This window comes from Chiloscyllium punctatum, chromosome 34 (genome assembly GCF_047496795.1).
Source record: "Chiloscyllium punctatum isolate Juve2018m chromosome 34, sChiPun1.3, whole genome shotgun sequence".
NCBI classification, from domain to species: domain Eukaryota; kingdom Metazoa; phylum Chordata; class Chondrichthyes; order Orectolobiformes; family Hemiscylliidae; genus Chiloscyllium; species Chiloscyllium punctatum.
The window spans coordinates 50,187,264-50,213,495 of record NC_092772.1 but is presented as its reverse complement, the minus strand read 5'-3'; the positions used below and the strand labels follow the sequence as shown (position 1 = coordinate 50,213,495).

Genomic DNA, 26,232 nt, shown 5'->3' with positions numbered 1-26,232 from the left:
GAAGTTGCTGCAGGTTGGGAGTCACATGTCGACCAGACCAGGTGAGGTTGGCAGGTTTTCTCCCCTAAAAGGGATTAGTAAACCAGATGGGGGTTTTGCCACAGTCAATGATCACCATTAGAACTTCCACACTGTCAGGATTCTAGGATCACCTAATTTATCCTTGTCTCCATGTTGTGGGTATATTTAATGTCTCCTCATCCTATCTAAGTTTTAATTACCCATATATTTCTCAGCCTAATGTTGGAAGTATCATCAACAATTGGAACATAGAAAACATTTCTGGAGTCGTCTTAACCTGGAGACATGTCCACGGTATTTCACAGAGACACAGTCAATACTCATTCCAGATTTTACTGAATTCAAATTGCACCCCCTCTGCCATGGTGGGATTTGAACTCGAGTCCCCAGAACATCAGCCTGGGCTTTGGGGGCTAGGTGCCTCCTCATCGTACTGTCCATGGGGTAGGGCTGAGCAGGAGGATGTGATGGCCCTTACCTGTGTATTCGGTCAGGATTGGCCGGCAGGCTGGGCTATCCCGCAAGGCCCCAGGGTGCTTCCTGCAGCCGAGAGCTTTTTGTGGAGCGTGGTGCTGTCTTGGTTCTGCAGAAACATCTCGGTAAGATGGTAATCCAGTCAGGCTATCGATGGATAAATACCTCTCCCAGTACAGGCTGAGATTGACACCCAACTCTGAGCTCTCTGAAATACCAAAGGAATCATCTCATTTCACATTTCCTTCTGTGCTTGAGAAAGGGGACTGGAGCCTGGAGCCTGGAGCCTGATGCCCAGGTAATCTCTCCCATCCACCTTAATTCATAATTGTAATGCAGATGTGAGTGCACCTTTAAGAGAGTTAAAAGCAGCAGAACCACCGGATACAAGGCAACAATGTAACACTGGGTCAAACAATTCGATTAGTTTGAAGCCTGGAGACACAAAATAAATTCGAATTCGGCCAATCTGTTTAAATTATACCCTGAAAACATACCAATTTTCAATCAAGTTTGAATTGAGTATATAGACAATCATAAAAGCCAATGGGCACAATCTGATGCTCTTGGGTATGAGACTGGGGGGAAATTGAACAGTTGAGAGGAGAACTGCCAAGTCCTAGCATGTAACAGACTGCTTGAATATAAATCTGTTAAAAGTCCCTTTTCGATCAATAAACTGTGGCACAGAAATTCCTAACAAGGAGAAAAGAAGACACAGGAAGATCCATAGACAAGAACCTACAGCTGCCTGGTTTTGAGATAAGAAGCCTTTCGAAAATCTTAATTGGGAGTTTTATCAGACAAGTTTAGAAGGGGAAACAAAAGATAGGTTAGAGAAAGAATTGTAAATAGTGATTAGTTTATTATTCTCTGTTGTACTTTAAGAAATAAAGTTGTCAATTTTTCCTTTACATAGATCTTGGCCTCTCAAAGTTTTGATAAATTTTCCGTATGCTGCTAGTTTTAAATTAAGCAGGAGAGTTTGTAACATAATCACATCAAGAATCACACATAGCACACAAATTCTTGTACAGATGATGTGGATATTTAAATTCATAATTTAGACAGATTGAGAGTCTTCATCGCATGCAGCCTGAATGTAGTGATCGAATGGTGGAGCAGGATTTGAAGGCCTAACTAACCATCATGGTGGCTCAGTGGTTAGCACCGCTGCCTCACAGCCAGGAACCTGGATTCAACCTCACCCTCGGGACAACTCTCTGGGTGGAGTTTGCACATTCTCCCCGTGTCTGCGTGAGTTTCCTCCGGAGCTCCAGTTTCCTCCCACAGTCCAAAAATTTGCAGGTTAGTGTGGGTTGGCCATGGGAAATTGTCCCATAGTGTCCAAGGATGTGCAGGTTAGGGTGGGTTGGCCATGGGAAATTGTCCCATAGTGCCCAGGGATGTGCAGGTTAGGGTGGATTGGCCATGGGACATTGTCCCATAGTGCCCAGGGATGTGCAGGTTAGGGTGGATTGGCCATGGGAAATTGTCCCATAGTGCCCAGGGATGTACAGGTTAGGGTGGATTGGCCATGGGAAATTGTCCCATAGTGTCCAGGGATGTGCAGGTTAGGGTGGATTGGCCGTGCTAAATTGTCCCATAGTGTCCAGGGATGTGCAGGTTAGGGTGGATTGGCCGTGCTAAATTGTCCCATAGTGCCCAGGGATGTACAGGTTAGGGTGGATTGGCCATGGGAAATTGTCCCATAGTGTCCAGGGATGTGCAGGTTAGGGTGGATTGGCCATGGGACATTGTCCCATAGTGCCCAGGGATGTGCAGGTTAGGGTGGGTTGGCCATGGGATAGTGTCCCATAGTGTCTCGGGATGTGCAGGTTAGGGTGGGTTGGCCATGGGAAATTGTCCCATAGTGTCCAGGGATGTGCAGGTTAGGGTGGATTTGGCCATGGGGAATTGTCCCATAGTGCCCAGGGATGTGCAGGTTAGGGTGGGTTGGCCATGGGAAATTGTCCCATAGTGCCCAGGGATGTGCAGGTTAGTGTGGGTTGGCCATGGGATAGTGTCCCATAGTGTCCAGGGATGTGCAGGTTAGGGTGGATTGGCCATGGGATAGTGTCCCATAGTGTCTTGGGATGTGCAGGTTAGGGTGGGATGGCCATGGGAAATTGTCCCATAGTGCCCAGGGATGTGCAGGTTAGTGTGGGTTGGCCATGGGATAGTGTCCCATAGTGTCCAGGGATGTGCAGGTTAGGGTGGATTGGCCATGGGATAGTGTCCCATAGTGTCTTGGGATGTGCAGGTTAGGGTGGGATGGCCATGGGAAATTGTCCCATAGTGCCCAGGGATGTGCAGGTCAGGGTGGGTTGGCCGTGGGGTCCGCAGGGTTGCAGGGATAGGGTAGAGGGTGAATCCATGTGAGATGCTCATTAGGAGGACCATTATGGATTTGATGGGCCAAATGGCCTGCTCCCACACTGTCGGGATTCTATGATAACCTAATTTATTCCTGTCTCTTTGTTGTGTGTTTATTTGATGTCCCTTCATGTTGTCTAACTTCTCATTCTCTATATAATTCTCATCTTTAATAACATCAACAACTGAAACATGAAAAACGTTTCTGGAGTCATCGTCATCTGGAGACAGGTCCACGGTATTTCACAGAGACACAGCCAGCACTCAGCCCCTCCCTCCCTCTCCACAACAACGCTCAGAGGCAGCTGTGTGTACCAGCTACAAAACGCAGGGAGGCCGGGAGGGGAGGGAGAGAGGGAGGGATGGAGGGATGGAGTGAGGGAGGGAGGGAGGGAGGGATGGAGGGATGGAGGGAGGGATGGAGGGATGGAGGGAGGGAGGGAGGGAGGGAGAGAGGGAGAGAGGGTGGAAGTGAGGGAGGGAGGCAGGGAGGGAGGGATGGAGGAAGGGATGGAGGGAAGTAGGGAGGCAGGGAGGGAGGGATGGAGGGAGGGATGGAGGGAGGGATGGAGGGAGGGATGGAGGGAGGGAGGGAGGGAGGCAGGGAGGGAGAGAGGGAGAGAGGGTGGAAGTGAGGGAGGGAGGCAGGGAGGGAGGCAGGGAGGGAGAGAGGGAGGGAGGGAGAGAGGGAGGGAGAGAGGGAGAGAGGGAGGGAGGGAGAGAGGGAGGGAGAGAGGGAGAGAGGGAGAGAGGGAGAGAGGGAGGGAGGGAGGGAGGGAGGGAGGCAGGTAGGCAGGGAGGCAGGGAGGGAGGCAGGGAGGGAGGGATGGAGGGAGGGAGGGAGGGAGGGAGGGTGGCAGGGAGGCAGGGAGGGAGCGAGGGTGGCAGGGAGGGAGGGAGGGAGTGAGAGAGGGAGGGAGGGAGGGAGGGAGGGAGGGAGTGAGGGAGGCAGGGAGGGAGGGATGGATGGAGGGAGGGAGGGAGAGAGGGAGGGAGAGAGGGAGGGAGGGATGCAGGGAGGGAGGGAGGGAAGGATGGAGGGAGGCAGGGAGGGAGAGAGGGAGAGAGGGTGGAAGTGAGGGAGGGAGGCAGGCAGGCAGGGAGGGAGGGATGGAGGGAGGCAGGGAGGGAGGGAGGGAGGGAGGAAGGGATGGAGGGAAGTAGGGAGGCAGGGAGGGAGGGAGGAAGGGATGGAGGGATGGAGGGATGGAGGGAGGGAGGGAGGGAGGGAGGGAGTGAGGGAGGGAGGCAGGGAGGGAGGGATGGAGGGAGGCAGGTAGGCAGGGAGGGAGGCAGGGAGGGAGGGATGGAGGGATAGAGGGATGGAGGGAGGGAGGGTGGCAGGGAGGCAGGGAGGCAGGGAGGCAGGGAGGAAGTGAGAGAGAGAGGGAGGGAGGGAGAGAGGGAGGGAGAGAGGGAGGCAGGGAGGGAGGGAGGGAGAGAGGGAGGGAGGGAGGGAGGGAGGCAGGGAGGGTGGGATGGAGGGAGGGAGTGAGGGAGGGAAGGTAGCAGGGAGGGAGGCAGGGAGGCAGGGAGGGAGGCAGGGAGGGATGGAGTGAGGGAGGGAGGCAGGGAGGGAGGGAGGGAGCGAGGGATGGAGGGATAGAGGGATGGAGGGATGAAGGGAGGGAGGGAGGGTGGCAGGGAGGCAGGGAGGAAGCGAGGGTGGCAGGGAGGGAGGGAGGGAGTGAGAGAGGGAGGGAGGGTAGCAGGGAGGGAGGCAGGGAGGGAGGGATGGATGGATGGAGGGAGGGAGGGATGGATGGAGGGAGGGAGGGAGGGAGGGAGGGAGAGTGGCAGGGAGAGAGGCAGGCAGGGAGGGAGGGATGGAGGGAGGCACGGAGGGAGAGAGGGAGAGAGGGTGGAAGTGAGGGAGGGAGGGATGGAGGGAGGGAGGAAGGGATGGAGGGAAGTAGGGAGGCAGGGAGGGAGGGATGGAGGGATGGAGGGAGGGAGGGAGGGAGGCAGTGAGGGAGGCAGTGAGGGAGGGAGTGAGGGAGGGAGTGAGGGAGGGAGTGAGGGAGGGAGGCAGGGAGGGAGTGATGGAGGGAGGCAGGTAGGCAGGGAGGGAGGCAGGGAGGGAGGGATGGAGGGATAGAGGGATGGAGGGATGAAGGGAGGGAGGGAGGGTGGTAGGGAGGAAGCGAGGGTGGCAGGGAGGGAGGGAGGGAGTGAGAGAGGGAGGGAGGGAGGGAGGCAGGGAGGCAGGGAGGGAGGCAGGGAGGGATGGAGGGAGGCAGGGAGGGATGGAGGGATGGAGGGATAGAGGGATGGAGGGATGAAGGGAGGGAGGGAGGGTGGCAGGGAGGCAGGGAGGGAGTGAGAGAGGGAGGGAGGGAGGGAGGGAGGGAGGGAGGGAGGGAGAGAGGGAGGGAGGGAGGGAGGGAGGGAGGGAGGGAGAGAGGGAGGGAGAGAGGGAGGGAGAGAGGGAGGGAGGGAGGGAGAGAGGGAGGGAGAGAGGGAGGGAGGGAGGGAGGGAGGGAGGGAGAGAGGGAGGGAGAGAGGGAGGGAGGGAGGGAGGGAGGCAGGGAGGGAGAGAGGGAGGGAGAGAGGGAGGGAGGGAGGGAGGGAGAGAGGGAGGGAGGCAGGGAGGCAGGGAGGGTGGGATGGAGGGAGGGAGGGAGGGAGTGAGGGAGTGAGGGAGGGAGGGTGGCAGGGAGGGAGTGAGGGAGGGAGTGAGGGAGGGAGGCAGGGAGGGATGGAGTGAGGGATGGAGTGAGGGAGGGAGGGAGGCAGGGTGAGAGGGAGGGAGGCAGGGTGAGAGGGAGGGAGGGAGGGAGGCAGGGAGGGAGGGAGTGAGGGAGGGAGGGAGTGAGGGAGGGAGGACGGGTGGGAGTGAAGCGAACTTTGACCAGCCGCTATCCTGCAGGACATCCCGGGGATAGTGTAACCTTGGGGGTACAGCCAGCGGAGGGTAGGGAGAGGGGAGGGGAATAGCTCCCTGGAAGGTTCCAGGCCTATCATTGCAGGAATGGGAGGATTCGGGAGATTCTCTGGTTTGGACGTATTCAGCTCAATTCTCACTGAGAATTGTCAACACCCCGAACTCAGAAAATACAACCTTCCTTGTTCCAAACGGAAATGAGTTCATACTGAGGCAGATAATAAGAGCAGGTATAGGCCATTCGGCCCTTCAAGCCTGCTCCACGATTCAATCAGATGATGGCTGATCATTTACCTCGTTCTCTCTTCCATCCCCATCCCTTTAGCCTAAGAACTATATCTAACTCCTTGAAAACATTCCCTGTTTTGTCCTCACCTGTTTTGTATGTCAGACAAAGGTTCATTGGTCTCTGGGTGAAGACATTTCTCCTCATCTCAGTCTGAGCTCATCCTCAGACTGTGACCCCCAGGTTCTAGACTCCCTGGTCATCGGCAACATCCTGCCTGTACTTAATCAGTTTTCTCCTTAAGACCATTAGACATAGGAGCAGAAATTAGGCCATTCAGCCCATCTGCTCCACCATTCAATCCTGGCTGATCAGTTTCTCAACCCCATTCTCCCACTTCCTCCCGTAACCCTTGACCCCCTTGTTTCTCAGGAACCTATCTATCTCTGTGTTAAATATCCTCAATGACCAGGCCCCCCACAGCCCTCTGTGACAGTGAATCCCATGGATTCCCCAATCTCTGGCTGAAGAGATTTCTCCTTATCTCTGTTCTAAAGGGTCTTCCCTTTACTCGAAGGCTGTGCCCTCGGGTCCGAGTCTCTCCGACCAATGGAAACACCTTCCCAACATTCACTCTATCCAGGCTATTCAGTATTCTGTAAGTTTCAATTCGATCCCCCTCATCCTTCTAAACTTCATCGAGTATAGGCCCAGAGTCCTCAACCATTCCTCATTTGTTAACCTTTTCATTGCTGGGACCATTCTTGTGACCCTCCCCTGAACCCATTCTGGGGCCAGTACATCCTTCCTGAGATATGGAGCCCAAATGTGGTCTGACCAGAGCCTTATTGAGCCTCAGAGAGACATCCCTGCCTTTATATTCAAGTCCTCTCCAAATAAATGCTATCATTGTATTTGCCTTCCTACTGACTGACTCAACCTGCACGTTTACCTCGAGAGAATCCTGGACTAGAACCCCCAAGCCTTTTTACACCTCAGATCTCGGAATTTTCTCCCTGTTGAGAAAATAGTCCATGCCTCTATCCTTCTGACCAAAGTGCATGGTCTCACACTTTCCCACATTGTACTCCATCTGCCACTTCTTTGCTGACTCCCCTAACCTGTCCAAATCCTCCTGCAGCCTTCCTGCCTCCTCAATGCTACCCGTCCCTTGACCTACCTTTATATCGTCTGCACACCTAGCCAGGATGCCCTCAGTTCCTTCATCTTGATCGTTAATGTATAAAGTGAAAAGTAGTGACCCCAACACTGATTAATTAAGGCAGAGAGATAATTACAAAACATTTAAAACAAGGAGGTGCCGGAGCCAAGGAGTTGCACTCCGATGGATGGTCTGACCAAAGTAACAAGTAATCCAAAATGGGACAAACTCATGAAGGTAGAGCCCATCACAAGTAATCTATGTGATGGTGTCAACACAGGACAGCGATGACACAGAACACTGTGGTTGGATTTACATGGAGCCCAACATGACCCCAAGGTCTTTTCTTACTTTTATTATTTGTAACTTGATCGCTAGATGGAGTTCAGGTGGGAGCAGGTATTTAGGGACATGTGCTTTCATGTTAGCTGCTTCTGGGCATCTCAGGGGTGATGGTGTAGCAGGGAGGGTCTGGGCTGGGTGTGATTCCCCCTCCAGACCCTCACCCAAAGGTGACTCCAGCTCTTTACCTGGGTAAACGGACGCAGTGCCAGCCGGCCCACACTCTTGCTTGACCTGGGGGTATTCCCTGTAGAGCAGCCCCACTCCCGGCTCCACCTGCAGTGGAGTATTCGTATGGCTCTGGGATTTCAGGGTGAGCAAATCCTCGGAACTGACCGGTAGCAGCGGCTGCAATGACTCCCCGTTCAAACCCGAATCACCGTAGGCAGAAGGTGGGACACACTGGCAGGTTTCGGCTGGATCTCCTGTGGAGAGAAACACAGGCAGGTTTGTGCAGACTGTCCCCTCAAAAATAACCAACTCCCGGGGGGCTGGCAGCAACCCACTTCAACCAGGGGCTGCACCCACGGCCATGTTGGGCACAGTGAGATCCCAGAGCAAAAGAGACAGGAAGGAGGCCCCGGGTTTAACACTATGCTTCAGTCCTCCATCAGAGGGCGCCGTTTACAAGGGAATCGCAATGTACAGGAGGCCATTCAGCCCGATTTGTTTCAGAGAAGAGATGTCCCCAAGGTTCGACCGGTAATCCCTGAGTGGCTTATTGATATCATCAGATCACTTCTCATCTGTCAGAGGATTCTCTCTCTCTCAATCATTTCATAGAATCAGAGAACCCCTACATGTTTGGGAGCAGGCCATTCAGCCCATTGTGTGCGCACCGATTCTCCAACCCAGACCCACACCACTACCCTATCCCTGGGACCCTGCCTTTCCCATGGCCAATCCACCCTAACCTGCACATCCCTGGGCACTATGGGACAATTTCCCATGGCCAATCCACCCTAACCTGCACATCCCTGGGCACTATGGGACAATTTCCCATGGCCAACCCACCCTAACCTGCACATCCCTGGGCACTATGGGACAATTTCCCATGGCCAATCCACCCTAACCTGCACATCCCTGGGCACTATGGGACAATTTCCCATGGCCAATCCACCCTAACCTGTACATTTTGGACTGTGGGAGGAAACCGGAGCACCTGGAGGAAACCCCACACAGACACGGGGAGAACGTGCAAACTCCACACAAACAATTCCCCGAGGGTGGGATCGAACCGGGGTCCCTGGTGCTGTGAGGCTGCAGTGCTAACCACTGAGCCACTCATGCTGCCCCTTCTCAAGGCCTCTACCCAGTGAGTTAAAATCTTTGCTCAGTTTGGCATTTCAGAACTGAAACATTGATAAAGGAAGACATGAGGTTGGGGTACTGTCCCAGGTTCGAGCTGAAAAGAATGAGTACTATTTATAACGGATGAGGAAAGGGAGGTGATTGGGCCATCGTTGACATGGAGATGAAGCAGGAGCTGTCATGGTCAGTCATAATCCCTGGACCAGGCAGCGAGACACTGCTATCTCCCGGACCCCCATGATCCTCACTCTTTAATCGTGATTGGATCAAATACAGTCCACCTGCCTGGACTGATAACACAGACTGATAATGAATAGGTTTTGTTAGATCTCAATGCCGATCATTTCCCAACCAATGTGCACCTTCTGCATATGCAGCACCAGTTCGTGTAGCTGTTTCTAATTGGTTTCTTTGACCCTCACTTTGATAGAACATGGACCATTGAACAGTATAGCACAGGAACAGGCCCTTTGGCCCACAACGTTGTACCGAAAGTGACGCCAAATTAAACTAATCCCCTTCTGCCTGCCCTTGCTCAATATCCCTCCATCCCCTGTATATATCCATGTGTTTGTCTAAAAGCCCCTTAAACCCCCCTCCCCATCGTATCTGTCTCCTCCCCCACCCCCTGTCAGCGTGTCCCACACTCCTACCCCTGTCTGTGTAAAACACTTGCCCCTCACATCCCCTTTGAACTTTGCCCTTTCACCTGAAACTCATGCTCCCTAGTATTAGACATTTCAGCTCTGGAGAAAGATTCTGACTGTTAACCCTATCTATACATCTCATAACGTTATAACCTTTTATCAAGTCTCCCCTCAGTCTCCGCTGCTCCAGAGTAAACAACCTGCATTTTTCCAGCCTCTCCTTACAGCTCACACCCTCTAATCCCGGCAGCATTCTGGGAAACCCCTTCTGCCCCCCTCTCCAAAGCCCCCACCTCCTCCCTGGAATGTGGGGACCAGAATTGAACACAATACTCTCAGTGCAGCCTAACCAAAGTCTGATAAAGCTGCAACATGACATCCTGACCTTGTACTCAGTTCCCTGCCCAGGAAAGACCAGCATGTCATACACCTCCTTCACCACCCGATCGACCCACATGGTCACTGTCAGGGAGCTATGGACTTAGAGGCATACAGTCACAGAGATGTACAGCACGGAAACAGACCTTCGGCCCAAGTCGTCCATGCTGACCCAGATATCCTAAATTAATCTAGTCCCATTTACAAGCATTTGGCCAATATCCCTCCAAACCCTTCCCATTCATATACCCATCTAAATGCCTCATAAATGCTGTAATTGTACCAGCCTCCACCACTTCCTCTGGCAGCTCATTCCATACACGTACCACCCTCTGGGTGAAAAAGTTGCCCCTTAGGTCTCTTTTATATCTTTCCCCTCTCACCCTAAACCTATGCCCCTCTAATTCTGGACTCCCCGCTGCCAGGGAAAAGACTTTGCCTATAATTTTGTAAACCTCTATAAGGTCACCCCTCAGCCTCCGACACTCCAGGGAAACCAGCCCCAGCCTGTTCAGCCTCTCCCTGTAGCTCAGATCCTCCAACCCTGGCAACATCCTTGTAAATCTTTTCTGAACCCTTTCAAGTTTCACCACATCTTTCCGATAGGAAGGAGACCAGAATTGCACGCAATATTCCAAAAGTGGCCTAACCAATGTCTTGTACAGCCGTAACATGACCTCCCAACTCCTGTACTCAATACTCTGACCAATAAAGGAAAGCATACCAAACGCCTTCTTCACTTTCCTATCTACCTGCAACTCCACTTTCAAGGAGCTATGAACCTGTACTCCAAGGTCTCTTTGTTCAGCAACACTCCCCAGGACCTTACCATTAAGTGTATAAGTCCTGCTAAGATTTGCTTTCTCAAAGTGCAGCACCTCGCATTTATCTGAATTAAACTCCATCTGCCACTTCTCAGCCCATTAGCCCATCTGGTCCAGATCCTGTTGTAATGTGAGGGAACCCTCTTCGCTGTCCAATACACCTCCATCTGCAAACTTACTAACTGTACCTCTTATGCTCACATCCAAATCATTTATATAAATGACAAAAAGTAGAGGACCCAGCACCGATCCTTGTGGCACGCCACTGGTCACAGTCCTCCAGTCTGAAACACAACCCTCACCATCACCCTCTGTCTTCTACCTTTGAACCAGTTCTGTATCCAAATGGCTAGTTCTCCCTGTATTCCAGGAGATCTAACCTTGTCGAACGCCTTACTGAAGTCCACATAGGTAAAAACAATGACTGCAGATGCTGAAAACCAGATTCTGGATTAGTGGTGCTGGAAGAGCACAGCAGTTCAGGCAGCATCAGAGGAGCAGCGAAATCGACGTTTCGGGCAATGAAGGGCTTTTGCCCGAAACGTCGATTTTGCTGCTCCTTGGATGCTGCCTGAACTGCTGTGCTCTTCCAGCACCACTAATCCAGAATGAAGTCCATATAGATCACATCTACTGCTCTGCCCTCATCAATCTTCTTTGTTACTTCTTCAAAAAAACTCAATCAAGTTTGTGAAACATGATTTCCCATACACAAAGCCATGTTGACCATCCCTAATCAGTCCTTGCCTTTCCAAATACATGTACATCCTGTCCCTCAGGATTCCCTCCAACAACTTGCCCACCACCGACATCAGGCTCACCGGTCTATAGTTCCCTGGCTTGTCCTTACCACCCTTCTTAAACAGTGGCACCACACTAGCCAACCTCCAGTCTTCCGGCACCTCACCTGTGACTATCGATGATACAAATATCTCAGCAAGAGGCCCAGCAATCACTTCTCTAGCTTCCCACAGAATCCTCGGGTACACCTGATCAGGTCCTGGGGATTTATCCACATTTAACCATTTCAAGACATCCAGCACTTCCTCCTCTGTAATATGGACATTTTTCAAGATGTCACCATCTATTTCCCTATATTCTATATCTTCCATATCCTTTTCCACAGTAAACACTGATGCAAAATACTCATTTAATATCTCCCCCATTTTCTGTGGCTCCACACAAAGGCCGCCTTGCTGATCTTTGAGGGGCCCTATTCTCTCCCTAGTCACTCTTTTGTCCTTAATGTATTTATAAAATCTCTTTGGTTTCTCTTTAACCCTATTTGCCAAAGGTATCTCATGTCCCCTTTTTGCCCTCCTGATTTCCCTACTGCCTTTATACTCTTCTAAGGATTCACTCGATCTATCCTGTCTATACCTTACATATGCTTCCTTCTTTTTCTTAACCAAAACCTGAATTTCTTTAGTCATCCAGCATTCCCTATACCTACCAGCCTTCCCTTTCACCCTGACAGGAATATACTTTCTCTGGATTCTTGTTATCTCATTTTTGAACCCTTCCATTTTCCAATCGTCCCTTTAACTGTGAACATCTGTCCCCAATCAGCTTTTGAAAGTTCTTGCCTAATACCGTCAAAATTGGCTTTCCTCCAATCTAGAACATTAACCTTTAGTTCTGGTCTGTCCTTTTCTATCATTATCTTAAAACTAATAGAATTATGGTCGCTGGCCCCAAAGTGCTCCCCCACTGACTTCAGTCACCCGCCCTGCCTTATTTCCCAAGAATGGGTCAAGTTTTGCACATACTGAATCAGAAAATTGTCTTGTACACACTTAACAAATTCCTCTCCATCTAAACCCTTAATACTATGACAGTCCCAGTCTATGGTTGGAAAGTTAAGATCCCAAGATCCCCTTGTACATCAATGCTCTTCAGGGCCCTGGCATTAACTGTATTTTTTTCCTTAGCATTTGATGTCCTGAAGTCAGCACCTCACAGTTACCCAGATTAAACTCCATCTGCCATTTCTCCACCCATATCTGTAAGGGATCTATATCCTACTGTAGCCTTTATTCTATCTGTGACCCCATGCTGTCACTATCTTGGGAGTGTTTGATGTGGACGGTGTAGAGTGAGCCTTACAATCAGGAGAAGAAAATGGAGGTATCCTTTCTCTGACAACACTTCCCTTGTATTGGCTGTTAACCTTAACAGAATCATTTTGTCACTATCCCTGTTGATCCTTCCTCACGTTATTGCAGTGATCTATTGTAGGAAATGCAACCAGATGTGATGATCCAGTCAGAGACTTACTGAGAGTATAATCTGTCCAACAGTGAGGTTTACTGAAGGGGTTTGGGGACCCACTGGTGCTGAATATTCCCACAGCGTCCTGGAAATCTGTAAGGACAGGGTCAGAGAATGAAAGGTTAAACAGACATGTAAATGCTCCATGAGTTCACAAACCATGCTGCAGGAATCTCACGGACTGTCAGATGGCAACAGTTACGTTAGATTTGAGTTAGGATGGTAGAGTCCAATCAAGCATCATGTAAGCAGGGAGTAGAGAGTCAGGCTGGATTCCACCACTTCAGAGGTTAAGGTAATAATCATATCTCAACGAAGAGTTAACGAGTAAGAGTTATCTCTATCTGTAAACGGTGAGGGATTCCTACGCTCCTGTCTGTGGGGATAATTACCCAGCCAGCCATTACTCTTTCTCCTGGCCGTGTGCATGTGGGGCTTCCTGAGGTTCACGGTGGGGTGTAACGCGGATTGTGAGAATTGGATGGGACGTCCAGAAGGATGTAGCATGGGGAAGCATTCCCAGGGGCTGAATGGCCTTCTCCTGTACTCTCATACCCCATTCCCAATGTTCCTCATTGACAATCGCTCCCCCATTCTGGCCAGTTGGCCTGCATTGAAATAGTGCCTCACTGTTCGCGGCTGGAGTTATCTGGTTGCAAGGACACTTCCTGACAGTCTCCTTTCGAAAAGAAAACCAGAGGATTAAATTCCCAGAAAAATCTCTGTAAATAAAACGTATCACTCTTGCAGCTCTTCCCAATCGTCCCTCCTGTGAGGTACAGAGATCATACGTGTCTGGAGATCAGGCTGTTTCTGGGGAAATTGGGGGGATGGTTAGTGTTGGATAGTTTTGGGGGAGGCGCGGTCGGTTTGTGTGCCAGATTACTGGATCAATCCGTGTTTGAAAATCAGGGTCAGGTCATGATCCCACTGTGGTCCATACTGAGCAGTACCACCTGTCCTATCCCTGGGAGATTCCTCGTCGCTTTGGCAACATCACCTCTGTGGGGTCCAGAGTTTACCGACAGAGTTTCGAGTCCCGTCAATGAGAGAGACTCAGGAGGGTCGTTCCCACCAGAGGGGCCCTGATGTAAGAGAATCAGGAAGGGGATGCTGAGGTGAATTTGGTTTATCTTTGACACAGGCAGTTGTTGGTGTGATCTCGGATGTCGTGGGAGCTGATTCAACAGGAGGGTGGGGGAAAGAAACAAGTCCATCTTTGTGTTTAGGCTCTGGATGGGGGAGTTAGAGGAAACTCCGAAACAGGGACAGGTCATTGAGACAGGAAATGACCCCCTGTAACATAGAAGGAGCCCATTCAGCCCATCTCAGCTCAGGCTGGACTCAGAGACGAGAGGACGCAGGAAGAGAGAAACAGAGTTAACATCTCACCCTTCCTTCAGAACTTTGCTTTCAAAATACCCCTGCACCATCATTAACAATTAACCCCCACCTCTGTACACCAATACCCCACCGCCATCATTAACAATTAACCCCCACCTTTGTACCCCAATACCCCAGCACCATCCTTAACAATTAACCCCCACCTCGGTACCCCAATACCCCACCGCCATCATTAACAATTAACCCCCACCTCTGTACCCCAATACCCCACCGCCATCATTAACAATTAACCCCCACCTCTGTACCCCAATACCCCACCGTCATCATTAACAATTAACCCCCACCTCTGTACCCCAATACCCCACCGCCATCATTAACAATTAACCCCCACCTCTGTACCCCAATACCCCACCGCCATCATTAACAATTAACCCCCACCTCTGTACCCCAATACCCCACCGCCATCATTAACAATTAACCCCCACCTCTGTACCCCAATACCCCACCGCCATCATCAACAATTAACCCCCACCTCTGTACCCCAATACCCCACCGCCATCATTAACAATTAACCCACACCTCTGTACCCCAATACCCCACCGCTATCATTAACAATTAACCCCCACCTCTGTACCCCAATACCCCACCGTCATCATTAACAATTAACCCCCACCTCTGTACCCCAATACCCCACCGCTATCATTAACAATTAACCCCCACCTCTGTACCCCAATACCCCACCATCATCATTAACAATTAACCCTCACCTTTGTACCCCAATACCCCACCGCTATCATTAACAATTTACCCCCACCTCTCTACCCCAATACCCCAGCCCCATCATTAACAATTAACCCCACCTCTGTACCCCAATATACCCCAGCATCACCATCAACAATTAACCCCCACCTCTGTAACCCAATACCCCATCGCCATCATAAACAATTAACCCCACCTCTGTACCCCAATACCCCACCGCTATCATTAACAATTAACCCCCACCTCTGTACCCCAATACACCACAGCTATCATTAACAATTTACCCCCACCTCTCTACCCCAATACCCCAGCCCCATCATTAACAATTAACCCCACCTCTGTACCCCAATATACCCCAGCATCATCATCAACAATTAACCCCCACCTCTGTAACCCAATACCCCATCGCCATCATAAACAATTACCCCCACCTCTGTACACCAATAGCCCACTATCATTCACAATGAACCCCAACCTCTGTACCCCAATACCCCAGCACCATCATTAACAATTACCCCCACCTCTGTAACCCAATACCACACCGCCATCATTAACAATTAACCCGCACCTCTGTACCCCAATACTCCACCATCATTAACAATTAACCCGCACCTCTGTACCCCAATACCCCAGTCCCATCATTAACAAGTAGCCCCCAAATTTGTACCCCAATACCCCAGCCCCATCATTAACAATTAACCCCCACCTCGGTACCCCAAGACCCCAGCAACATCCTTAACAATTAACCCCACCTCTGAACCCCAATACCCCACCACCATTAACAATTAACCCCCACCTCTGTACCCCAATACGCCAACATCATTAACAATTACCCCCATCTCTGTACCCCACTACCCCACCGCCATCATTAACAATTAACCCCCACTTCTGTACCCAAATACCCCTGCCCCATCCTTAACAATTAGCCCCCAACTCTATACCCCAATACCCCAGCACCATCATTAACAATTAGCCCCCAGCTCTGTACCCCAATACACCAGCACCATCATTAACAATTAACCCTCACCTCTGTACCCCAAAACCCCACCACCATTAACAATTAACCCCCACCTCTGTACCCCAATAGCCCAGCCCCATCATTAACAATTAACCCCCACCTCTGAACCCCAATACCGCAGCATCATCCTTAACAATCAAACCCCACCTCTTTACCCCAATACACCAACATCATTAACAATTAACCCCCACATCTGTCCCTCAATACGCCAGCACCATCTTTAACAATGAACCCCACCTCTGTTCCCCAATACACCTGCGCAAACATTAAAACTTAACCCCCACCTCTGTACCCCAAATCCACACCGCCATCATTAAAAATTAACCCCCAACTCTGTACCCCAACACCACACCGACATCATTAGCAATTAACCCCACCTCTGTACCCCAATACCCCAGCCCCATCATTAACAATTAACCACCGTCTGTGTACCCCAATAACCCACCGCCATCATTAACAATTAACCCATACCTCTGTTCCCCAATACCACACCGCCATCATTAATAATTAACCCCACCTCTGTACCCCAATACCCCAGACCCATCATTAACAATTATCACCCAACTCTGTACCCCAATACCCCACCATAATTAACAATTAACCCCACCTCTGTACACCAATACCCACCGCCATCATTAACAATTAACCCCCACCTCTGTACCCCAATACCCCACAGCCACCAGTAATAATTAACACCCACCTCTGTACCCCAATACCCCACCATCATTAATAACCCCCACCTCTTTAACACAATTCCCCACTGCCATCATTAACAATTATCACCCAACTGTGTACCCCAATACCACGCCGCCATCACTAACAATTAACCCCACCTCTGTACCGCAATACCCCACTGCCATCATGATCAATTAACACCACCCCAGTACCCCAATACCCCATCATCATTAAAAAATTAACCCCCACCTCTGTACCCCAACACCACACCGCCATCATTAACAATTAATCCCACCTCTGTACCCCAATACCCCACCATCATTAACAATTAACCCCATCTCTGTACCCCAATAACCCGCCGCCATCATTAACAATTAACCCATACCTCTGCTCCCGAATACATCAACGGCATCATTAAAAATTAACCCCCCAACTCTGTACCCCAATACCCCACCACAATCATCAACAATTAGCCCCCACCTCTGTACCCCAATACCCCACCACCATCATTAACAATTAGCCCCCACCTCTGTACCCCAATACCCCACCACCATCATTAACAATTAGCCCCCACCTCTGTACCCCAATATCCCACACAATCATTAACAATTAACCCCACCTCTGTACCCCAATACCCCACAGCCATCATTAACAATTAACCCCTACCTCTGTACACCAATACCACACCTTCAGTAACAATTACCCCCAAATCTGTACCCCAATACCCCACCATCATTAAAAATTAACCCCCACCTCTGTACCCTAATACCCCACCGCAATCATTAACAATTAACCCCCACCGCTGAAACACATACCACACCATCATTAACAATTAACCCCCACCTCTGTACCCTAATACCCCACCGCAATCATTAACAATTAAACCCCACCGCTGAAACACATACCACACAATCATTAACAATTAACCCCCACCTCTGTACCCCAATACCCCACCATCATTAACAATTAACCCCAACCACTGAACCCCAATACCCCATCGCCATCATTAACAATTAACCCCACCTCTATACCCCAATACCCCACCATCATTAACAATTAACCCCCAGCTCTGTACCACAATGCCCCACCACCATCATTAACAATTAGCCTCCACCTCTGTACCCCAATACCCCACAGCCATCATTAATAATTAACCCCCAATTCTGTACCCCAATACCTCACCTCCATCATTAACAATTAACCCCCACCTTTGTATCCCAATACCCCACCATCATTAACAATTAGCCCCCAGCTCTGTACCCCAATACCCCAGCCCCATCATTAACAATTAACCCCCAGCTCTGTACCCCAATACACCAGCACCATCATTAACAATTAACCCTCACCTCTGTACCCCAATACCCCAGCACCATCATTAACAATTAACCCCCAGCTCTGTACCCCAATACACCAGCACCATCATTAACAATTAACCCCCACCTGTATTGGGGTACAGAGGTGGGGGTTCATTATGAATGATAGTGGGCTATTGGTGTACAGAGGTGGGGGTAATTGTTTATGATGGCGATGGGGTATTGGGTTACAGAGGTGGGGGTTAATTGTTGATGATGATGCTGGGGTATATTGGGGTACAGAGGTGGGGTTAATTGTTAATGATGGGGCTGGGGTATTGGGGTAGAGAGGTGGGGGTAAATTGTTAATGATAGCGTTGGGGTATTGGGGTACAGAGGTAGGGGTTAATTGTTAATGATAGCGGTCGGGTATTGGGGTACAGAGGTGGGGGTTAATTGTTAATGTTGATGCTGGAGTATCGGGGTTAATTGTTAATGATGGCAGTGAGGTATTGGGGTACCGAGGTGGGGTTTAATTGTTAATGATGGTGCTGTGGTATTTGGGTGCCTAGGTGGGGATTAATTGTTAATGATGGCAGTGGGGTAGTGGAGTACAGAGGTGGGGGTTAATTGTTAATGATGGCGGTGGGTATTGGGGTACAGAGGTGGGGTTAATTGTTAATTATGGTGGGGTATTGGGGTACAGAGTTGGGTGATAATTGTTAATGATGGCGGTGGGGAATTGGGTTACAGAGGTGGGGGTTATTGTTAATGATGGTGGGGTATTGGGGTACAGAGGTGGGGTTAATTGTTAATATTAGCGGTGTGGTATTGGGGTACAGAGGTGGGTATTAATTGTTAATGATGGCAGTGGGGAATTTGGTTACAGAGGTGGGGGTTATTGTTAATGATGGTGGGGTATTGGGGTACAGAGGTAGGTGTTAATTATTACTGATGTCTGTGGGGTATTGGGGTACAGAGTTGGGGGTAATTGTTACTGATGGTGTGGTATGGGGGTACAGAGGTGGGGGTTAATTGTTAATGATGGTGCTGGGGTATTGGGATACAGAGGTCGGGGTTAATTGTTAATGATGGTGCTGTGATATTTGGGTGCCGAAGTGGGGATTAATTGTTTATGATGGTGCTGGGGTATTGGAGTACAGAGGTGGGGGTTAATTGTTAATGATGGCGGTGGGGTATTGGGTTACTGAGGTGGGGGTTAATTGATGATGATGCTGGGGTATATTGGGGTACAGAGGTGGGGTTTATTATTAATGATAAGGCTGGGGTATTGGGGTACAGAGGTGGGGGCTAATTGTTAATGATGGTGCTGGGGTATTGGGGTACAGAGGTACCCCAATACCCCATCACCATCATTAACAATTAATCCATACCTCTGTTCCCGAATACATCAGCGGCATCATTAAAAATTAACCCCCCCACCTCTGTACCCCAATACCCCACAGCCATCATTAACAATTAGCCCCCACCTCTGTACCCCGATACCCCAGCACCATCATTAACAATTAACCCCCACCTCTGTACCCCAATACCCCAGCACCATCATTAACAATTAACCCCCACCTCTGTACCCCCATACCACACCATCAGTAACAATTACCCCCAAATCTGTACCCCAATACCCCACCAACATTAAAAATTAACCGCCACCTCTGTACCCCAATACCTCGCCACCATCATTAACAATTAGCCCCCACCTCTGTACCCCAATACCCCACAGCCATCAGTAATAATTAACACCCACCTCTGTACCCCAATACCCCACCATCATTAATAACCCCCACCTCTTTAACACAATTCCCCACTGCCATCATTAACAATTATCACCCAACTGTGTACCCCAATACCACGCCGCCATCACTAACAATTAACCCCACCTCTGTACCGCAATACCCCACTGCCATCATGATCAATTAACACCACCCCAGTACCCCAATACCCCATCATCATTAAAAAATTAACCCCCACCTCTGTACCCCAACACCACACCGCCATCATTAACAATTAATCCCACCTCTGTACCCCAATACCCCACCATCATTAACAATTAACCCCATCTCTGTACCCCAATAACCCGCCGCCATCATGAACAATTAACCCATACCTCTGCTCCCGAATACATCAACGGCATCATTAAAAATTAACCCCCCAACTCTGTACCCCAATACCCCACCACAATCATCAACAATTAGCCCCCACCTCTGTACCCCAATACCCCACCACCATCATTAACAATTAGCCCCCACCTCTGTACCCCAATATCCCACACAATCATTAACAATTAACCCCACCTCTGTACCCCAATACCCCACAGCCATCATTAACAATTAACCCCTACCTCTGTACACCAATACCACACCTTCAGTAACAATTACCCCCAAATCTGTACCCCAATACCCCACCATCATTAAAAATTAACCTCCACCTCTGTACCCCAATACCCCACTGCTATCATTAACAATTAGCCCCCACCTCTGTACCCCGATACCCCACTGCCATCATTAATAGTTAACTCCCAACTTTGCACCCCAATACCCCACCACCATCATTAACAATTAACCCCCACCTCTGTACCCTAATACCCCACCGCAATCATTAACAATTAACCCCCACCGCTGAAACACATACCACACCATCATTAACAATTAACCCCCACCTCTGTACCCCAATACCCCACCATCATTAACAATTAACCCCCACCGCTGAAACACATACCACACAATCATTAACAATTAACCCCCACCGCTGAAACCCATACCACACCATCATTAACAATTAAACCCCACCTCTGTACCCCGATACCCCAGCATCAACATTAACAATTAACCCCCACCTCTGTACCCTAATACCCCACCGCAATCATTAACAATTAACCCCCACCGCTGAAACACATACCACACCATCATTAACAATTAACCCCCACCTCTGTACCCCAATACCCCACCGCAATCATTAACAATTAACCCCCACCGCTGAAACACATACCACACAATCATTAACAATTAACCCCCACCTCTGTACCCTAATACCCCACCGCAATCATTAACAATTAACCCCCACCGCTGAAACACATACCACACCATCATTAACAATTAACCCCCACCTCTGTACCCTAATACCCCACCGCAATCATTAACAATTAAACCCCACCGCTGAAACACATACCACACAATCATTAACAATTAACCCCCACCTCTGTACCCCAATACCCCACCATCATTAACAATTAACCCCAACCACTGTACCCCAATACCCCATCGCCATCATTAACAATTAACCCCACCTCTATACCCCAATACCCCACCATCATTAACAATTAACCCCCAGCTCTGTACCACAATGCCCCACCACCATCATTAACAATTAGCCTCCACCTCTGTACCCCAATACCCCACAGCCATCATTAATAATTAACCCCCAATTCTGTACCCCAATACCTCACCTCCATCATTAACAATTAACCCCCACCTTTGTATCCCAATACCCCACCATCATTAACAATTAGCCCCCAGCTCTGTACCCCAATACCCCAGCACCATCATTAACAATTAACCCCCAGCTCTGTACCCCAATACCCCAGCACCATCATTAACAATTAACCCCCAGCTCTGTACCCCAATACACCAGCACCATCATTAACAATTAACCCTCACCTCTGTACCCCAATACACCAGCACCATCATTAACAATTAACCCCCACCTGTATTGGGGTACAGAGGTGGGGGTTCATTACGAATGATAGTGGGCTATTGGTGTACAGAGGTGGGGGTAATTGTTTATGATGGCGATGGGGTATTGGGTTACAGAGGTGGGGGTTAATTGTTGATGATGATGCTGGGGTATATTGGGGTACAGAGGTGGGGTTAATTGTTAATGATGGGGCTGGGGTATTGGGGTAGAGAGGTGGGGGTAAATTGTTAATGATAGCGTTGGGGTATTGGGGTACAGAGGTAGGGGTTAATTGTTAATGATAGCGGTCGGGTATTGGGGTACAGAGGTGGGGTTAATTGTTAATGTTGATGCTGGGGTATCGGGGTTGATTGTTAATGATGGCAGTGAGGTATTGGGGTACCGAGGTGGGGTTTAATTGTTAATGATGGTGCTGTGGTATTTGGGTGCCTAGGTGGGGATTAATTGTTAATGATGGCAGTGGGGTAGTGGAGTACAGAGGTGGGGGTTAATTGTTAATGATGGCGGTGGGTATTGGGGTACAGAGGTGGGGTTAATTGTTAATGATGGTGGGGTATTGGGGTACAGAGGTGGGGTTAATTGTTAATGTTAGCGGTGTGGTATTGGGGTACAGAGGTGGGTATTAATTGTTAATGATGGCAGTGGGGAATTTGGTTACAGAGGTGGGGGTTATTGTTAATGATGGTGGGGTATTGGGGTACAGAGGTAGGTGTTAATTATTACTGATGTCTGTGGGGTATTGGGGTACAGAGTTGGGGGTTAATTGTTAATGTTGATGCTGGGGTATTGGGATACAGAGGTCGGGGTTAATTGTTAATGATGGTGCTGTGATATTTGGGTGCCGAAGTGGGGATTAATTGTTTATGACGGTGCTGGGGTATTGGGGTACAGAGGTGGGGGTTAATTGTTAATGATGGCGGTGGGGTATTGGGGTACAGAGGTGGGGGTTAATTGTTAATGATGGCGGTGGGGTATTGGGTTACAGAGGTGGGGGTTAATTGATGATGATGCTGGGGTATATTGGGGTACAGAGGTGGGGTTTATTATTAATGATGGCGGTGGGTTATTGGGGTACAGAGGTGGGGGCTAATTGTTAATGATGGTGCTGGGGTATTGGGGTACAGAGGTACCCCAATACCCCATCACCATCATTAACAATTAATCCATACCTCTGTTCCCGAATACATCAGCGGCATCATTAAAAATTAACCCCCCCACCTCTGTACCCCAATACCCCACAGCCATCATTAACAATTAGCCCCCACCTCTGTACCCCGATACCCCAGCACCATCATTAACAATTAACCCCCACCTCTCTACCCCAATACCCCAGCACCATCATTAACAATTAACATCCACCACTGTACCCCCATACCACACCATCAGTAACAATTACCCCCAAATCTGTACCCCAATACCCCACCATCATTAAAAATTAACCTCCACCTCTGTACCCCAATACCTCGCCACCATCATTAACAATTAGCCCCCACCTCTGTACCCCGATACCCCACAGCCATCATTAATAGTTACCCCCCCACCTTTGCACCCCAATACCCCACCACCATCATTAACAATTAACCCCCACCTCTGTACCCCAATACCCCACAGCCATCATTAATAGTTACCCCCAACCTTTGCACCCCAATACCCCACCACCATCATTAACAATTAACCCCACATCTGTCCCTCAATACGCCAGCACCATCTTTAACAATGAACCCCCACCTCTGTTCCCCAATACACCAGCGCAAACATTAAAACTTAACCCCCACCTCTGTACCCCAAACCCACACCGCCATCATTAACAATTAACCCCACCTCAGTACCACAATACCCCACAATCATTAAAAATTAAGCCCCACCTCTGTACCCCAACACCACACCGACATCATTAGCAATTAACCCCACCTCTGTACCCCAATACCCCACCATCATTAACAATTAACCCCCATCCGTGTACCCCAATAACCCACCACCATCATTAACAATTAACCCATACCTCTGTATCCCAATATCCCACCATCATTAACAATTAACCCCCATCTGTGTACCCCAATACCCACCGCCACCATTAACAATTAACCCCCACCTCTGTACTCCACTACCCCACCGCTATCATTAACAATTAATCCCCACCTAGGCACCCAAATACCACAGCACCATCATTAACAATTAACCCCCACCTCTGTACTCCAATTCCCCACTGCCATCATTAACAATTAACCCCCACCTCTGTACCCCAATACCCCACCGTCATCATTAACAATTACCCCCCACCTCTGTACCCCAATACCCCACCGTCATCATGATCAATTAACCCCACCTCTGTACCCCAATACCCCATCCTCATTAAAAAATTATCACCCAACTCTGCACCCCAATACCCCACCATAATTAACAATTAACCCCACCTCTGTACCCCAATACCACACCACCATCATTAACAATTAACCCCCCACCTCTGTACCCCAATACCCCACCACCATCATTAACAATTAGCCCCCACTTCTGTACCCCAATACCCCACCACAATCATCAACAATTAACCCCCACCTCTGTACCCCCATACCACATCATCATCAACAATTAACCCCCACCTCTGTACCCCCATACCACATCATCATTAACAATTAACAATTGGGGTACAGAGGTGAGGGTTAATTGTTAATGATGGTGCTGGTGTATTGGGGTACAGAGCTGGGGGCTAATTGTTAATGATGGCGCTGGGGTATTGGGGTATAGAGCTGGGGGCTAATTGTTAAGGATGGGGCAGGGGTATTTGGGTACAGAAGTGGGAGTTAATTGTTAATGATCATGCTGGGGTATTGGGGTACAGATGTGGGGGTTAATTGTTAAAGATGGTGGTGTGGTATTGGGTAAAGAGGTGGGGGTTAATTGTTCATGATGGTGGGGTATTGGGGTTCAGAGGTCCGGGTTAATTGTTAAAGATCGTGCTGGGGTATTGGGGTACAGAGGTGGGGGTTAATTGTTAATGATGGGGCTGGGGTTTTGGGGTACAGAGGTGGGGTTAATTGTTAATGATGGCGGTGAGGTAGTGGGGTACAGAGATGGGGGTAATTGTTAATGATGGTGGTGGGGTATTGGGGTTCAGAGGTGGGGTTAATTGTTAAGGATGGTGCTGGTATATTGGGGTACAGAGGTGGGGGTTAATTGTTATTGATGGTGGGGTATTGGGGTACAGAGGTGCGGGTTAATTGTTAATGATGGCTGTGAGGTAGTGGGGTACAAAGTTGGGGGCTACTTGTTAATGATGGGACTGGGATATTTGGGTACAGAGGTGGGAGTTAATTGTTAATGATGGGACTCGGGTATTGGGGTACAGTGTTGGGGGTTAATTGTTAATGATGGTGGAGTATTGGGGTATAGAGGTGCGGGTTAATTGTTAATGATGGCGGAGTGGTATTGGGTTACACAGAGGTGGGGGTAATTGTTAATGATGGTGCTGGGGTATTGGGGTACAGAGGTGGGGGTTCATTATGAATGATAGTGGGCTATTGGTGTACAGAGGTGGGAGATTGTTTATGATGGCGATGGGGTATTGGGTTACAGAGGTGGGGGTTAATTGTTGATGATGATGCTGGGGTATATTGGGGTACAGAGGTGGGGTTAATTGTTAATGATGGGGCTGGGTTATTGGGGTAGAGAGGTGGGGGTAAATTGTTAATGATAGCGGTGGGGTATTGGGGTACAGAGGTAGGGGTTAATTGTTAATGATAGCGGTCGGGTATTGGGGTACAGAGGTGGGGGTTAATTGTTAATGTTGATGCTGGGGTATCGGGGTTAATTGTTAATGATGGCAGTGAGGTATTGGGGTACCGAGGTGGGGTTTAATGTTAATGATGGTGCTGTGGTATTTGGGTGCCTAGGTGGGGATTAATTGTTAATGATGGCAGTGGGGTAGTGGAGTACAGAGGTGGGGGTTAATTGTTAATGATGGCGGTGGGTATTGGGGTACAGAGGTGGGGTTAATTGTTAATTATGGTGGGGAATTGGGGTACAGAGGTGGGGTTAATTGTTAATGTTAGCGGTGTGGTATTGGGGTACAGAGGTGGGTATTAATTGTTAATGATGGCAGTGGGGAATTTGGTTACAGAGGTGGGGGTTATTGTTAATGATGGTGGGGTATTGGGGTACAGAGGTAGGTGTTAATTATTACTGATGTCTGTGGGGTATTGGGGTACAGAGTTGGGGGTTAATTGTTAATGTTGATGCTGGGGTATTGGGATACAGAGGTCGGGGTTAATTGTTAATGATGGTGCTGTGATATTTGGGTGCCGAAGTGGGGATTAATTGTTAATGATGGCGGTGGGGTATTGGGGTACAGAGGTGGGGGTTAATTGTTAATGATGGCGGTGGGGTATTGGGTTACAGAGGTGGGGGTTAATTGATGATGATGCTGGGGTATATTGGGGTACAGAGGTGGGGTTTATTATTAATGATAAGGCTGGGGTATTGGGGTACAGAGGTGGGGGCTAATTGTTAATGACGGTGCT

The 26,232-nt window shown here is 49.4% G+C and overlaps 1 protein-coding gene across 1 annotated transcript in view; it reads right to left on the bottom strand.

Moving 5' to 3' along the window:
• Window positions 1–26,232, bottom strand: part of LOC140458942 (protein c-ets-1-A-like) — a 52,571-nt gene that overhangs the window by 5,521 nt on the left and 20,818 nt on the right. Inside the window, exons 3-5 of the mRNA XM_072553676.1 lie at window positions 12,923–13,009; window positions 7,674–7,910; window positions 500–703 (exon numbers count right to left, since the gene is read on the bottom strand). Of these exons, the coding sequence (XP_072409777.1) occupies window positions 500–703; window positions 7,674–7,910; window positions 12,923–13,009 (528 nt within the window). The remainder of the gene's footprint in view (window positions 1–499; window positions 704–7,673; window positions 7,911–12,922; window positions 13,010–26,232) is intronic.